The following is a 15188-nucleotide window of genomic DNA, read 5'->3' as shown; positions in this document are numbered from 1 at the left end:
GTCAGGTTGGGATGGCAGGACATATTGGATTTTCAGGCTTGGATGGTATTGAGGTAGGTTTGTGGACAGAATTATATTCAATTTAAGGTAAGCCATCTTATTTCCTTTTAATACTATTTAAATATCTTAAACTCCTTTTTACAGGGTATTACAGGTCGTTGGGGATCCCCTGGGCCAAATGGCTTAGCTGGGCTAAAGGTATTAAATATGCCACAAATTCTCTTAAACAGATTTTATTCATGCATTAAGGATTTTCAAATAACAGATGTTTTTACATTAGTAATAATAATATATATTCATTTAGGGTGATACTGGTCCAGATGGAGATACTGGCTTACCTGGATTTACAGGTGAACAGGTATTGGCTTCTTTGTATCATAAAGAGTTAAATAAAGCAGGTCTTTGGCCTGACTTTAAAATATATAATAATCTACTGACAATCTAATTCCATTGCATTCATTTCTGTTAGGGTAGAGCAGGGGAAAGAGGATTAAAGGGTGACACTGGGAATCCTGGGTCACAGGTCAGTGTACAGACCAAGGGTCACTCTGTACATGCTGCTATTATATAGTGAAGTATCTGAAATGACAGTAATTCTGGAATTTTTTTTCAGGGATTGTTGGGACGTCCAGGACAGCATGGGCTAGTTGGCCCCAAAGGGTTTCCCTGGACCAGAAGGGCCTAAAGGAGATCACGGGAAGAAAGGAGAACAGGGACAATTGGTGAGGCATCTTCAAATGTATGATTGTGAGCATGTTCTATTAAAGCCATCACTGGCAGTGAACACGGTTATCACCTAATGCCTTTATATGCAGGGTCCTGAGGGATTCCATGGTTTAAAAGGATCAGTAGCTCTTCCTGGATTGCAGGTAAAATATCCTTTACTAAAATGCATTACCGTAACCAATAACATGACCCAAATATTTATTTTTAAAGGGACCCCCATGGTGAAATTGGAGCTCTGGGCCCACCTGGTCAATCTGGACCACCAGTAAGTATTTTTATTTCTATTTGACATTTTATTGATGATTAAACATGATAAAAAAAATTTACTTTAAATTTATTCATCAGGGACGCACAGGTTGGGTGGGAGCAGAGGGCAGGAATGGTCAAAAAGGACTAAAGGTTTAGTTATATAATATTTACAAATATTTTAAGACTAAGTTACGAAGTTTATTAAGTTACTTTATATATGAATGCAACCTTGACCTTGTGAATTAGGGTAAGGATGGAAGAGACGGACAGGCAGGCAGGACGGGACACATTGGGCGAAGGGTAAGAGAAAACACCTGCTGTCTTGAAACCTCACTGCCAGCTCCTCACTGAAGATGTTTAATTATTACTGTAGGGGCACAGAGGAATGGCAGGAGTCATGGGCCTCAGAGGGCCTAAAGGACAAAAGGTGCGAAACTACACTTTCAAAGTGTCACTTATAATTGAGTGTTGTAACCCTGTGTTCATTTATAATTTACAGGGAGATCAAGGAAAGAATGGGAAAATTGGACTTCCAGGAATACAAGGACCAATTGTAAGAGCATATTTGTAATCTTAGTAAAACATTTGAAAATTTCTCTCTTCTAAAATATGGCATTGGAATTTGTAGTGTACTGAAGTATTAAAACAGATAATATTTCTTTCCTTCTCTGTCAGGGTGTGTCTGGTTTACTTGGTGAATGAAAAAGGAGAAGAAAGGGCCAACAGGGTGTTGAGGTATGAGCGGGATTAAATGACATTCTGCAGAATGTACTGATTTAAGATATTATTTAGTTTTATTTATATTTTTATGTCACTGTCATTTCAGGGAGAGAAAGGCACAATGGGTCCACCTGGCTTACCAGGAATTGAGGGGCAAAAGGTACACTAGTGGTGCCCAACCGTGTAAAAGCTTATTAAACCTAGACAGAAATACATAATATAGTAGTTTACAACAAAAATGTATCTGTTTAAATAAATTAATATAATTACAATTCTACACTGTAGGTATTAAATTACATATTAAATGTCAAGTTCTGTGGTCAAAGAATGATTGAGTTCAGCCTTTTCTTAGGGAGTTTGGGTGGTTGTTGGGATTGAAGGAGTTGAAGGCCCCAAAGGAGAGCAGGTATATAATCACATATTTCCAAAACAACCACGACAAGTCAGATTGCATGTCAAATTATTTATGTCCTACATGGTTGACAGGGTGACATAGGGCCATCTGGCAGAAGAGGTACCCCAGGTCTGCCAGGAATGCCTGTAAGTATATATGAAGAAGATTGCTTTTCCATAGATTTAGTATCAAAACTACTATATATGTTCATTTTATTTGCATATATCTTTCCTTACAGGGTTTGTTTGGTGTAAAGGTAACATTTGACTTTGTGTTAACATCATTCATATACTATCCTGTATGTATTGGAGCAGTCCATATTTCTTTTATTGCATATTCAATAGGGTCAAAAAGGATATGAGGGCCTGCCAGGTCCCATAGGAGAAAGAGGACCACCTGTGAGTACATCTTCACTGCTGCATACACTACCAGTCAAACGTCTGGTTTTAATACCCTCATGACTGCTTTGTTTATGTTGTCATCATCAAAAAAAGCCACTTCATTGAATAATAAGAAAGTGACCCATAATATGAGGGGCAGTGGTGGCCTAGCGGTTAAGGAAGAGGCCCCGTAATCAGAAGGTTGCCGGTTCGAATCCCGATCTGCCAAGGTGCCACTGAGGTGCCACTGAGCAAAGCACCGTCCCCACACACTGCTCCCTGGGCACCTGTCATGGCTGCCCACTGCTCACCAAGGGTGATGGGTTAAATGCAGAGGACAAATTTCACTGTGTGCACCGTATGCTGTGCTGCTGTGTATCACAAGTGACAATCACTTTCACTTCATAAATGTGTAGGTGGTACTGTGTATTATATACAGAATTATGCAAACAATTTGCAAACAAATTAAAGTTTATTTATATTCACAACAGTAACCTGAAATTGATTAGGATGGGACTGTCTAGAAATGGCAGTGGAAGTGGCAATATTTTCATGTCTTCCAATTCAATAATGAATGATCTACAAGGAAATGTAGTATAAAAATGAAGAACAATATTGTATTGCTGCTCAGTGAACATGGCTTTTGGTGTCTTTTGTAATAAAATCTCAGTGTTTAATGAAAACAAGGAAATTCTACAATAAATGCTTTAGGAAATTCAATATGTGATCAGTGTGTGCCATAGGATATTCTGTTATGTTGGCAAAATTGCTTGTAGTCTGTATCGCATTTACATGTATAAGATTTGGCAGATTTTATATGCATTCTTAAGACTTTTGCACAGTACTGTATGTATGTTGCATAAAATCAGTGATGAGGCAGATTGGATTTTATGTTTTTAATCTTCAGGGACCACCAGGATTACCAGGCCCTCCAGGAACATCCCACATTTTATCTCATCTGAAGGCATGTACTACTAGACCACACAAAACTGGATTATTGAATTTGAAAAATTGACAAGTGTGAAAATGTATTTTATTTTTTATTGTGAAGGGGTTATGAAGTTTATTTCTCAAGGAAACCTTGAATTTAGTTCTTACTTAGCATTTTTATTTATTTGATGCTCAGAGTGGATACAATTAGATTGGTGTCTTTTATGAGCATTCATGAGAAATAATCATTTTTAGATAAAAATATTCATGTGCATATGTCCAGTCCTGATGCTTACTTTAGTTATTGTTTAATACGGTTTACCATGACCTGTATAGCTGACAAATGAAACTTATATTGAAGTAATTTTTAAAAAATGTGTTTTCCCCATACAGGGCCTCATGTATGTATCAGACATACCTGATTACCCCCTGCTCAGGATCTTACTGGACGCTCTGCAAAAGGACCTGCGGTTGATTATTGACCCACCAGATGGCAGCAGGGAGCACCCAGCAACCACCTGCCTGGAGCTACAGCTTTCTCAGCCTAACCTACCAAATGGTTAGACAAATAGAAAGGCTGAATGTTTACTGAACATTCCCTTTAACATTCCCTTCATATTTATATAGGGTTGTTTTATATAGGCTCTTGGTTTTGCATTTATTGCCGCACAACCATGAATGAATGAATGAATTGATTAATTGCTGTCATTTATTAATCATTTTTTTCAGTTGGTACAAGAATGAGTTTTGAATGCCATATAGCCTATGCAATCACTAATACTTGTAATGATTTTTGCCAAACTGTGTTTTAAACTACTGTTTCAGGAATGTATTACATTGATCCCAATCAGGGAAGTCCTGTTGATGCCTTCCTGGTCAGTTGTGACTTCACATCAGGGGGGAGAACATGCCTGCCACCATTACAGCCTCAAGTGGGTTAATATTCTCAGCACAATCATGACATAATTCCATAAGAATGAGTTTACAAAACACTTTATAGAAATATAAAAAATGAATAATGTTTAGCAGAATAATTCAAACTGTAATGTTGCATTCCTAAATTGTGCCCAAAGCTGATTTGCTAGTTAGTTTTGCTCTGATATAGAAAAAATATAAAACCACCATACTTTTCCTGTAGGTCCCAATGAGACCATGGCTTAAGTATTCTGAGGCTGATACTTTTAACTGGATAAGTACGATGGAGGAAGGCTTTCAAGTAAGTACAAAACTAGCTCTAAACACTAGCTCTTACCTGTCATATGCTGTTCTGGTGCTAGTAAACTGATTATTTCTTATGTTATAGTTTGAGTATCCGGAAAGCAATGTTGTACAGATGAAGTTCTTGAGACTTCACAGCAAGATCGCAGCACAGAACATTACCTACACATGCCAATTTGAAACCAGACAGGGTTCAAGGCAGAGGGAGATCAAGTTTCTCTCTAACACAAGACAGCAAAGCTATTTGGCAACATTTCATGATTGCTTGGTATGTTTTTTGGCAGATGATTAACATTTTGGCGGCTTTTTGTTTTGGTTATGCACTTAAAATTGTTTTCATATATCCAACAGTCAAATGAACCACTCGGTTCTGGTCCTCAGGAGTCTGTGTTCAACTTTGAGACAGAAGACCTGAATCTCCTGCCCATTAGAGACTTGGGTTTGTTTGGCACCAGTAACTTGACAGAGAGGTTTACATTCACAGTGGGGCCTGTCTGCTTCAGTTAGGACCCACCATGGGCACTTTCTATGAAGGACAGCTGGGAGCTACTTTCAGAATGGACTCTGGCATCCAGAAAAGGAGATTCCTTAGGTTTCATTCCAGGATTTCTCAAGTGCAGCGGAGTCACTCCCTAATTTGTATAGAGCAATACATTATCACATTTTTGTTGACAGTGAATTTTATTGTAAGACTAATATTATTTATATAGATTTTTTTCATCCAGGATATATATTTCTGTAAATTAAATTTTTTCAGGTAAGTTGGACCAGAGGTCTGTGCATTTTACTGCAAGAAATTCTGAAGCAGTGTGCTCCAAATTGGAGACACATAATGTTTAAGAAATATGCTTAATATTTAACATTTCATTTTTATCTGACAATTTCCTGATCCACATTCATGATCCTTTTTTAAAAAAACATCTTAAATATAGCGATCAACCCATACCCAGAGTTTAAATCTTATTATTGTGAATTGTCATTAAACATTATTTGAATCAGTAACTGTAATTGCAACATTTATGTGTTTCTCAGTTGTGTTCATGTACTTGCCGATTGTTTTAACTTTATGGTAAATATATAAAGCATTTCACATGTACTTCATCAGTCCATTTTCTGGGGATTTGTGCTGTTTTTTTTATTCGTTGTTATTGTACGCATAAAACAACAGTATTGCACGTTTTGTTGGTAAATGCAAGTCATCCGAGTCGCGATACACGTCCGATACCTGTGACGTGTAGACTGACGTCTGGTGGGGAGTAAGCGCCTACATTTTAATACATTGTAAGCATACAAACACGATAAGCTTCCACTATTATGCCGTAATTTCTCGGTGTGTGTGTGTGTGTGTGTGTGTGTGTGTGTGTGTGTGTGGTGTGTGTGCGTGCGTGTACGCGCACGCATGCGTAGTAACTTTTTTGGTAGAGCAGCGGCTTTGGTGGCGCTGTCGTTTCTAATTGCTTCACTGACCAGAACATTTTTAAAGGTTACGATGACTGTGAGAAAATTGCAATTTTTCATTTATAGCTGATTGCGCCAGATTCTACGTCCGCCATGGAAGCGTCCGATTTTGATATTATGTTTATTATTATGCATTCGGTTAAATATCAGTAAAAATAATGAAATGAAAATTAAATTTAGCCCTAATTGCCAGCGACACGCTGAATTTCTTTGTCTATGACCAAAAGGATGGAGAAGGTAGGTCATGGTTGTGTTCCGCCCATGTGTTCATCGCCCAGGAATTTGTGATGCATGTACCCCGCCCACATAAAATGTACACGCCAGTCGCAGGACAGAAGCTCATGAATTATTCATGTTTCCCCTTCGGGTGTCAACGCGCCCAGGAAGACATCCGACGGCTGGTGTGACGACAGGGACCCCAGTTCTTCATGTCTCCCTGCACGCTGGACCCGGGTCAGAGTCGGATGGCGACATGAGAGGGGGACTGGGCTTCTGGCCGACAGACTGCGTTGGGTGACGGCTGGTGGTCATCTGTCGGCGAAATGACGACGCGCGGACGACTGTAGGTGGGCAGCAGGCCCTGGTGCCACGGTGTTTAAACCAGTTACCCAGGCGCCGAGGACCTGTCGACTGGGGTGAGTCTGTAGAAGAACTCGTGTTAGCGGCCAGGCTAACCATTCGGCGGTCAGCAGGCAGCTAGCATTAGCACGCACGTTGGTCAGCTAGCTTTACTGTGCAGTTCCTCGTAAGATAATGTTCGTTTGCACGTATAGCGTGACCTGTTGCTAAATAAAAACCTGTTGTTCACGAACAAATTACTTCGCCCAGTTGACCACCGGGCTGTTGTTGACATCTGTAGCTGGTTCGCTACGTTAATTTACGGTAAATGTGCTGTGTTGCCAAGTGTAGTCAAAATTCCACGACAGTAGTTTACACGAAGGCGTTCATTTACATTTACGGCAACATTACATTTACTGCATTTATAACGCGCTCTGCAAAAGGCCGTCTGATAATCAGTAGTTACAGGGACTGTCCCCTGGAGACACTCAGGGTTAAGTGTCTTGTTCATGGCCACAGTGGTAGGAAGTAGGGTTTGAGCTTGTGACTTCGTGGTCTTTTGGTCCATAGGCGAGTGTATTACCCGCTAAACTACTACCACCCTCGGTTGGCTCACAAATTCCACACTCACAAAAGTCTTTGTACTTTTTATACTTTAGCTGACCCGTTTTATAAGACCTGGCAACACGCAGCTGCCTAAATAACATGTTTGGACCCTTACCAGCAGAAGGATGGTGTAAAATCTATAACCAGAGTGTGGTAGCCAAATTTTCCCATGGCTGACTGTCTTATTAATCTCAAACCTGCCATGCCTGTGCAGCCTTCTCCAATGGGTGTGACCACAATGTCCCTAATGTCTTTACAGCTCCGATTGTCATCGCTGGTACTGACTTTATGAGATCTCATTGGGCAGAAGAGGAGAGATGCTCTCGCCATCAAGGAAAGATTTCATTTCCCTAAGTCTTACTGAGCAGGGAGGGGGCAACTATACCAATGCAAAACAGTGGAGAAGGCAGTCATGCTGGAGGGTAAGTGAGGATGCCTGAGTCAAGGGCAAATTAATTTAGTACTTTTGCTGACAACAAATTACCACTATGTGACCGCATTTGTTATTTTAAAAGCAAATATGTGTTACATTCACCTTCAGTCTTAGACACACAATCTCCAATCTATGAACATATGAACATTATAAAGAGCTATTGCATCACAACATAAAGTTTCTATGTTTTTTTTTTTTCTGTTATGTAGAAATGGAAACAGTTATCGCGACTCCAACGTTGCACAGTCCTTGTGTTCATCGTGCTGCTCTTAATTTGTGGGATTGCAGCATATCCCAGTATTACAGGTAACCAGACAGATGAGCCAGTATGTTAGGAGTGACCATTCATGTGCAAGTTTGATTCTGAATTCATGTCTTTGTTTTTCCCCTCCCTGTGTTCAGGACTCTCAGACAAAGAATGGAAAGATGATGGGGGTCAACACAAAGAAAATGGTCTAAAGCATTTTGCACTCGAGATTAAGAAACCTGGCCCTGTTCTTCCAGAGCCACCCTCCGAGGTCAGTGTGCCCACTTTTAAATGTCACCGAAACCTACTTTATGAGGGGCATGTTCAGAATATAGGTTAAAGCATTGCGCTTTCAACTGAGAAAATCTCATCCACTTCAGATATAATTATCTAAATAAAAAATGTTTTTGCTGGTCTAACCAACCACAATGATGCTTTTTTTTTTTCTATACACACGTGCATGACAAAGGGCCATCATGTGTTAGGCCAGGTGACTGCATTGGTGTTTTAACATTGCAGTTTATACACCTTTTAATAATAAATCCTTTTTTGTCATGATTGCTTTTTGATCGTTTTGATAACTAATAAAGAACAAAGAAATGTAAATGGCACTTGTTGTGTTCACTGCCTTCATATGTGTACAGACCTAAATAAGTGATGTAAATTTGTAGACTCTTCTTCTTTTATTTATTTAAAAAAAACTTTTTTTTTTTCTTTTTTTTTTTTAAGGCAACAGTTCCCTTCTGTGAGACTGTCTACATGTCAGACATTTGTTTTTGGTCATGAGTGTTTTAGGCTATATGTCTGAAAGCACAGTCAGACACAGATGAATGATGTTTGAACCCAGTTCGGAAATGTTTCATTCATTACTCAGCATTTTTCCCTGGATAGGGAGGTCTGTGTTTTGTCTGCCAGTTGTGGAACATTTGCCAACTTTGGACTGTTCTTGTTGTTGTAGGATGTTTGATTCTTGGTCCCCTTGCCTTTTAGCTAACTGCAGGAGTCCAACACCAAACTGCTTTTCACCTTTGTTCTTTTCTGACATTTGTAAGAAATGTAGCTTTCAACAATTGTCTCCATTTTGTTTTCCACAATTTTGACATTTAGCGGAAGGCACCGCATAAGAGAGGACCTCCTGTGCTGCAGAACCGTTTACAGAAGAAGAACGCTTCAGACCCACTGGCTAATGATAAGAACAGGACTGAGCAGAAGAATGGAGAGGAAGAGAATGGAGAGAAGTCTCCTGTCATAAGGTGAGTCACCTTTGCGTTGAATTCATGCAGGATAAGGCTATGCAATTAAAGCTTCGTAATCCTGGTTGTTTTGTTTTTTGCGTGTGTAGTTGGCGTGGATCTTTGATTGAAGCTGACCAGGCCATCGATCCCTCAGCTAAGGGTCAGCAGAATAAGGATGCAGGTCTTGTAGAAGCTGAGAACCCAACCATCCAGGAGCAAGGTAGGCTGTGAGGTGTTACAGGAGATTGTGTATGTTGTCTGTGATATAATTATATTGCAAAACTAATACATTGACACACTTCCCAAATGCACTATTGGGTTGAATGAAGACGGAAGTCAATCGCTTCCAGCATATGTCCTTATTAGTTATCTCTGTTTTGTAGGCATGACCAAACTTGAGGCGGTGAGGGAGGCCTTCAGACATGCATGGAAGGGGTATAAAGAATTTGCCTGGGGTCACGATGAGCTAAAACCAGTCTCTAAGTCATACGGAGAGTGGTTTGGCCTGGGTTTGGTTTGACCTTGATCGATGCTTTGGACACCATGTGGATCATGGGCTTGAAGGAAGGTAATTCCTAACCTGCTGTCTGAATGTAAAAGTAATTAGGTCATTTGTTTTTTTTTGGGACACTTAGAGATCAATGTATTTAAACCCTTTTTTCTATGCCTTGTCCATTGCCACTACTTTACTGCTTGCACAGATCATTGGTACCTTTTGATGTTTGTTACTGAGGAATCCTACAAAGATCAAATTCAAATTATTTGTCACATACCACAGTCATACATGGTATGATGTGCAGTTGAAATGCTTTCTGCAACTGCTACAGACCACAGTATTGCAAATGTTGCAAGTAAAACAATGAACCAATATGCAAATATTGCAAACATACACAAGTATTACACTTTTACGTCTTTAACATAAAATTATGTGTACACTGGTAGGGTGAAAGTGTTGCAAATGAGTTACCAGTTTTTACAATGTTTAAAGAAAGAAGAAAGAGCCATAAAGAAAGAGCAGTAAGGACCTAAAAAGCGCAGAGTCATTTTGTGCAAAAGAGTCCGGAGTGATTGGAGGTGAAAGTGCATGAGTTCATGTACTGTTGTTGAGAGCTTGACAGCCTGCGGAAGAAGAAGCTCCTCCTCATCTCTCTGTGTTGGACTTCAGGGAGCGAAAGCGCTTCCCTGATCACCGCAGAGAGAGAGTCCGTTGTTGGGGTGGCTGAGGTCCTTCACTATCTTCCTGGCCCTGGTGCAAGCACCGTTTGCTGTAGATAGATTGAAGGTCAGGGAGCTTGGTACGGATGATTCGTTCGGCTGATCGAACCACCTCTGTAGGGCTCGGCTGTCCTTCCATGGTGCTGTTCCCGAACCAGGTTGAGATATTTCCCATCAGGATGCTCTCTATGGTGCAGGAGTAGAAGTTCCAGAGCACCTTGGAGGGCAGTCTGAAGTCTCTCAGGCGTCTGAGGTGGTAGAGACGCTGCCGGGCTCTTTTTCACCACGGTGTTGATGTGACAGGACATGACAGGTCAGCGTGATGTTAACACCGAGGTAACGGAAGCTGTCCACTCTCTCCACTGGGCTCTGTGATGACAGGGGTTCTGGTAGGTCTCTCCTGCTTTTGTACTGAAGTCCACTACTTAACTCCTTTGTCTTGCTGACGTTCAGGTGGAGGATTGTTCCTCTGGCACAGTTCGCCAGATTCCAGCCTGGGGTCAATGTTTAACTAAGGAGGGCTAATATTCAGATCTGGCTTTTTTCTATATATTTTTTGCTCTGGGTTTCTTTTTGTTAAAGAATTTGAGGCGGAAGCTTAAAACCCTGGTTGCTGCTGAGCTGTCATTCAACAAGAATGTGGATGTCAATCTGTTTGAGAGCACCATCCGTATCCTTGGTGGCCTGCTGAGCACATACCATCTGACTGGAGACAGTCTGTTCCTGGACAAAGCTGTGAGTCAGACAGAGAAAAGCCAAACTGCTGCTGCCTCTGATACTGTGTTTTGTTATTGCAAGAAGATGACCAGTTAACAGAGCTGTTTTCATAACCCTGCAGAAAGATATTGGAATCCGACTGATGCCAGCCTTTAACACCCCATCCAAAATTCCTTACTCCGATGTTAACATCGGAAAGGGGACAGCACACCCTCCTCGCTGGACATCAGACAGCACGGTTGCAGAGGTCACAAGCATCCAGCTTGAGTTTAGAGAGCTGAGTCGTCTCACACAAGATCCCCGATACCAGGTATGACTAAACTAGTGGGGAGGGCCTCTCCCCACAAGGGGGCGATATATAAATGCGATCTGTGAATTTTAATACTACTTACATTCAGATTATTTTTGTAGTTCAAGAAAGGCTGAAAAATACCAATCATTGGCTGCACTGATATATTATGTTATACATACACATGCTTTACATTTATAGACCTTTTTTTTTTTTTTCCCTCATTTCTGTGTGAAATACTTGACACTATGCTTTTGATATTTATAATGCTGGTATAACGTTTTTAAACCCTTTAATGAGTGTATCAAATATTGCCTGTTTAGTCCCACTGTCTCCTGTGGTATTTTCAGATTGCAGTAAATGAGATTATGAAGCACATTCACAAGCTGGACGGCAAGCAAGACGGCCTGGTGCCTATGTTCATCAACACCAACAACGGCCAGTTTACCCACCTCGGCGTCTTCACTCTGGGGGCCAGAGCGGACAGCTACTATGAGTACCTTCTGAAACAGTGGATTCAGGGAGGCAAGAAAGAAGTGGAGTGAGTTGAACATCTGATCCTGTTTTGAAGGAAGCTGTTGATGGGGTGCATTTGTACAACTCGAGGGTTAGACGTTTTGTCTCTTCTTCATTTTATGCAGTATGACGCACCAGCAAACAATCAGAAGCCGTTTCTGTTGTTAATGTCTAGATGTCAGATGTATCATATGACAGAGTTGTGTGTCAACAGGCACAAAAAAGCACACATCCTGTCTGCATGCTCAGGTCACTCTCTGATCCTGGGTATTAAGAACACGTTTTCTTCAGGTTGCTGGAGGACTACCTGCAGGCGTTGGAGGGAGTGAAGAAGCATTTAGTCAAGCAGTCCTCTCCCCTCGGCCTGAAGTTTGTGGGAGAGCTATCCCATGGCCACTTCAGCCCTAAAATGGTTGGTTGATCTTTTGCTTTGTTACGCTACTGCATGTATAACAATTTGCAAAATCTACAAAAATAATTTCCATGGAGGGGCTGCACAAGAATGATGCGGTATATGTTGTGTAGAATAATGTTGCGACATTTCCAAAAGGATCCTATGTTGAAAGATTTCTTAGAAATCATGGCAGCAAGACAACATTACATAGATGTGCAAGCAGGCTTTTAACCAATAACACAACCACAAAATGGCTAACGCTAGCAGTGGCGCTGTGGGCGTTTGGCTCTGTATCCTCTGTTTGAATCCTTTAACACTCCAGCCTACCAGTAAATGTGTAAAAAAAAAAAAAAAATTCTGTTCTCTCAGGACCATTTGGTTTGCTTCCTGCCTGGCACGCTGGCACTGGGCGCCCACCACGGCCTGCCTGCCGAGCACATGGAACTAGCCAAGCAGGTGATGGAGAGCTGCTACCAGATGTACGCTCAGATGGAAACGGGCCTGAGTCCTGAGATAGTACACTTCAACATGCACAGCGGCAGCACTCAGGATGTAGATGTGAAGGTGAGATGCTGCATTTTCCTCTTCTGTTGTTGTTTTTTTTTTTTTTTTTTTTTAATATAAACTTAAATTCCTGATTCTTTTCCCTCAGCCTGCCGACAGACACAATCTGCTTCGCCCAGAGACCGTTGAAAGCCTGTTCTACCTGTATCAATTCACCAAGGACAAGAAGTATCAGAAGTGGGGGTGGGAGATTTTCCAGAGCTTTAATAAACATACACGGGTGAGTAGTAGAAATGTAAATCTGTGGTTTAAAGCATTATCAAGCCTCATATTTTATTATGTTTTACCACATTCAGTTTTACCAAAATCATCAGTGCATTAATAACCTGGAGCTGGCTAATTACATATAACTTACCCGTTTACTCCCCAGGTTCCTACGGGAGGATACACTTCCATAAACAACGTTTCGAGACCCGGCTAACCCCAGCCCCCCGTGACAAGATGGAGAGTTTTTTCCTGGGAGAGACCCTGAAGTATTTCTACCTTCTGTTCTCTGAGGACTCTGACGCGATCAGTCTGGATAAATACGTTTTCAACACCGAGGCCCATCCTCTGCCCATATGGTCTCAAGCTGAGTGAAGTCCCAAGAAGTCTTACTTGTACTTGCACATTTCTCAGGGTTCGGGCTGTTGTTTTTTCTCCGGCTTTTGTATAGCTTCAATGCTAAACTGCCATCTCATTGCTTTTCTCCTGGATTTACACTTTACCCTAACTGTTGGAGTTGTGAGATTGTAGGAAGTGATTGTATCAACCTTATTCAAATCTTAAGTGCTGGTGTTTTGCACACGTTTCTCACTGCAAGCTTTGGGCTTTTCTAGTTTGTTCTGTGGGTTTGTCGTCATTGTTATTCTTTGCTGGTAGAGAAACATGGTCCACTGGGCTGATGAGAAGTAGATCTGTCATTTATTCCTAGGGCTCTTTTGTGTTCTGGCCAAAAGTGCCCCCAAAACCATGAAACCGAGATAACCTTTCAGACTGATGAAGATCTGTGAGGAGGTTCATTCAGGACAGCCCAGATAATCGCCTCCGGTTCACTCGGGCATGGTCTGTTATATTGAAAGTGATGCAGAGGGAAGGTCTGTTTAGCTCCGCCTTTTCATTTTTACTGCCATACTCTTCTCCTGAAAAGATCCCCTTTTCTCAGAACTGCTGGCCTGTAAAACACCTTCAGCCTATAAAAAAAGTTTATTATTCCAAACCATGTGATGCCAACTCCCAACTCCGATACTGTGAATCACTTTTTTCCTACCCGGTCTGCAGACATCAGGCTGTAATGATCGATTTCTCATTAGTGTTTTAGGTTTTGAGGATCTGCTGCTACGTTGGTAGAAATGTGTGTTTTTAGTCTTTTAGATTTGTTTTGCGTCATGGTGCGTGTGGTGTGCCGAATTCTACCATGAACTGATAATCCAGTCGTGAAATCTGCCTTCGATTGCCAATCCTGTTAGTAATTGAGATGCGTGTTCGTTTTTTTTCCTTACGGACTTCCTTATCACTTTTTTTTTTTTTTTTTTTGGACATCGTGTCACATCAGCAGATGGTTTGTTGGTCCATTTTTGAATATCCCTTCAGTTTCTAGATTGTCTTCACTTGTATTGACTTTTTAAATGTGTAGTTGAAATAAGTGATGTGGTTTATAGTATAAGAGATAAGTAATTTAAATGTTTAATTATTGTGTACAATACTAATTTCAATAATTCTCATTTGAAGGCCACCTTCGATCAAGGTTTGTGTTCTTCACTTCATTGATTTTGAGAGGCATAGGCTGTATTTCTAAATGAATGAGAAATTACATGAATTAACTTTTAAACTATGGATAGTTTTTTCTTTTCCTTCCAAAATTTGAGAATCTCACTTGTGCCTTTCAAGCAGATTTAAGCATTATTCTCCACAGAATGAAAATGTAATGTATATTTTGTGATTTGAAACGATTGTAGATAAGTGAAATTGAAATATTTTAAAACTGTTTGAGGTATTATTGACATTAAGAAGACAGAAGGGTTTGCATACAGACATTGGGGGGGGGGGGGGGGGGGGGGGGGGGGGGGGGGGCAGTATAAGAGATTCTCTACATCTGCTATAGTCTGTGAACATGTACACACTGTGCTTTTATACTTTTGCTACATAAAAACGAATACCAACAACATTCTCAATCTTAAGGGCTTTTCCCCATGCACATGGAGATTTAAAAAAAAAAAAAAAAAAACTGGGCTAGTCAATACTGACCAACCAAAGATGTGCCCGGTAACGTTCCGCTAACGATGATGGTCAGTGGCAGATTCACCGTTGACTCTGAACGTGAAGAACGGGATTTTGTATAAAAGTAGCTGTGATTGTGA

At 40.8% G+C, this 15188-nt stretch overlaps 2 protein-coding genes and 1 long non-coding RNA gene across 3 annotated transcripts; all 3 read left to right on the top strand.

The window, feature by feature from the left end:
• Positions 1-5: 5 nt before the first annotated feature.
• On the top strand, positions 6-1529 carry LOC114799644 (uncharacterized). The gene is made up of 11 exons (XR_003751254.1): positions 6-53; positions 145-198; positions 305-358; positions 470-523; positions 614-722; positions 816-869; positions 937-991; positions 1072-1125; positions 1222-1275; positions 1349-1402; positions 1475-1529. It is a non-coding gene; the product is annotated as an uncharacterized LOC114799644 (long non-coding RNA).
• A 287-nt stretch (positions 1530-1816) lies between these two features.
• On the top strand, positions 1817-5337 carry LOC114799648 (collagen alpha-2(I) chain-like). The gene is made up of 11 exons (XM_028996442.1): positions 1817-1855; positions 2048-2101; positions 2182-2235; positions 2328-2345; positions 2434-2487; positions 3377-3433; positions 3793-3958; positions 4225-4331; positions 4538-4615; positions 4703-4885; positions 4969-5337. Exons 1-11 carry the CDS (start codon positions 1817-1819, stop codon positions 5122-5124), a joined length of 966 nt encoding a protein of 321 aa, XP_028852275.1. The 3' UTR covers positions 5125-5337.
• A 1085-nt stretch (positions 5338-6422) lies between these two features.
• man1b1b (mannosidase, alpha, class 1B, member 1b) lies at positions 6423-14863 on the top strand. Its single transcript, XM_028996441.1, is given in 16 exon segments — positions 6423-6710; positions 7499-7661; positions 7882-7978; positions 8075-8190; positions 9027-9172; positions 9262-9374; positions 9538-9665; positions 9668-9722; positions 10902-11104; positions 11208-11396; positions 11726-11916; positions 12183-12303; positions 12655-12849; positions 12938-13069; positions 13220-13267; positions 13270-14863. Coding segments are annotated over 15 exon segments (1998 nt in total). The 5' UTR covers positions 6423-6710; positions 7499-7556; the 3' UTR covers positions 13429-14863.
• Positions 14864-15188: the final 325 nt, after the last annotated feature.

The sequence above is a fragment of the Denticeps clupeoides genome, chromosome 11 (assembly GCF_900700375.1).
Source record: "Denticeps clupeoides chromosome 11, fDenClu1.1, whole genome shotgun sequence".
Classification (NCBI taxonomy): Eukaryota; Metazoa; Chordata; class Actinopteri; order Clupeiformes; family Denticipitidae; genus Denticeps; species Denticeps clupeoides.
The sequence above is the reverse complement of the archived record's forward strand: the minus strand, read 5'-3'. Positions and strand labels throughout refer to the sequence as shown.

Bases quoted from the DNA above. Each gene is read 5' to 3' on its own strand.
- LOC114799648 (XM_028996442.1), top strand. From the start codon at position 1,817: ATGGGTCCACCTGGCTTACCAGGAATTGAGGGGCAAAAG. The intron at 3,959-4,224 runs GTTAGACAAATA...CTACTGTTTCAG, and splicing joins TCAGCCTAACCTACCAAATG to GAATGTATTACATTGATCCC. The intron at 4,332-4,537 runs GTGGGTTAATAT...CTTTTCCTGTAG, and splicing joins TGCCACCATTACAGCCTCAA to GTCCCAATGAGACCATGGCT.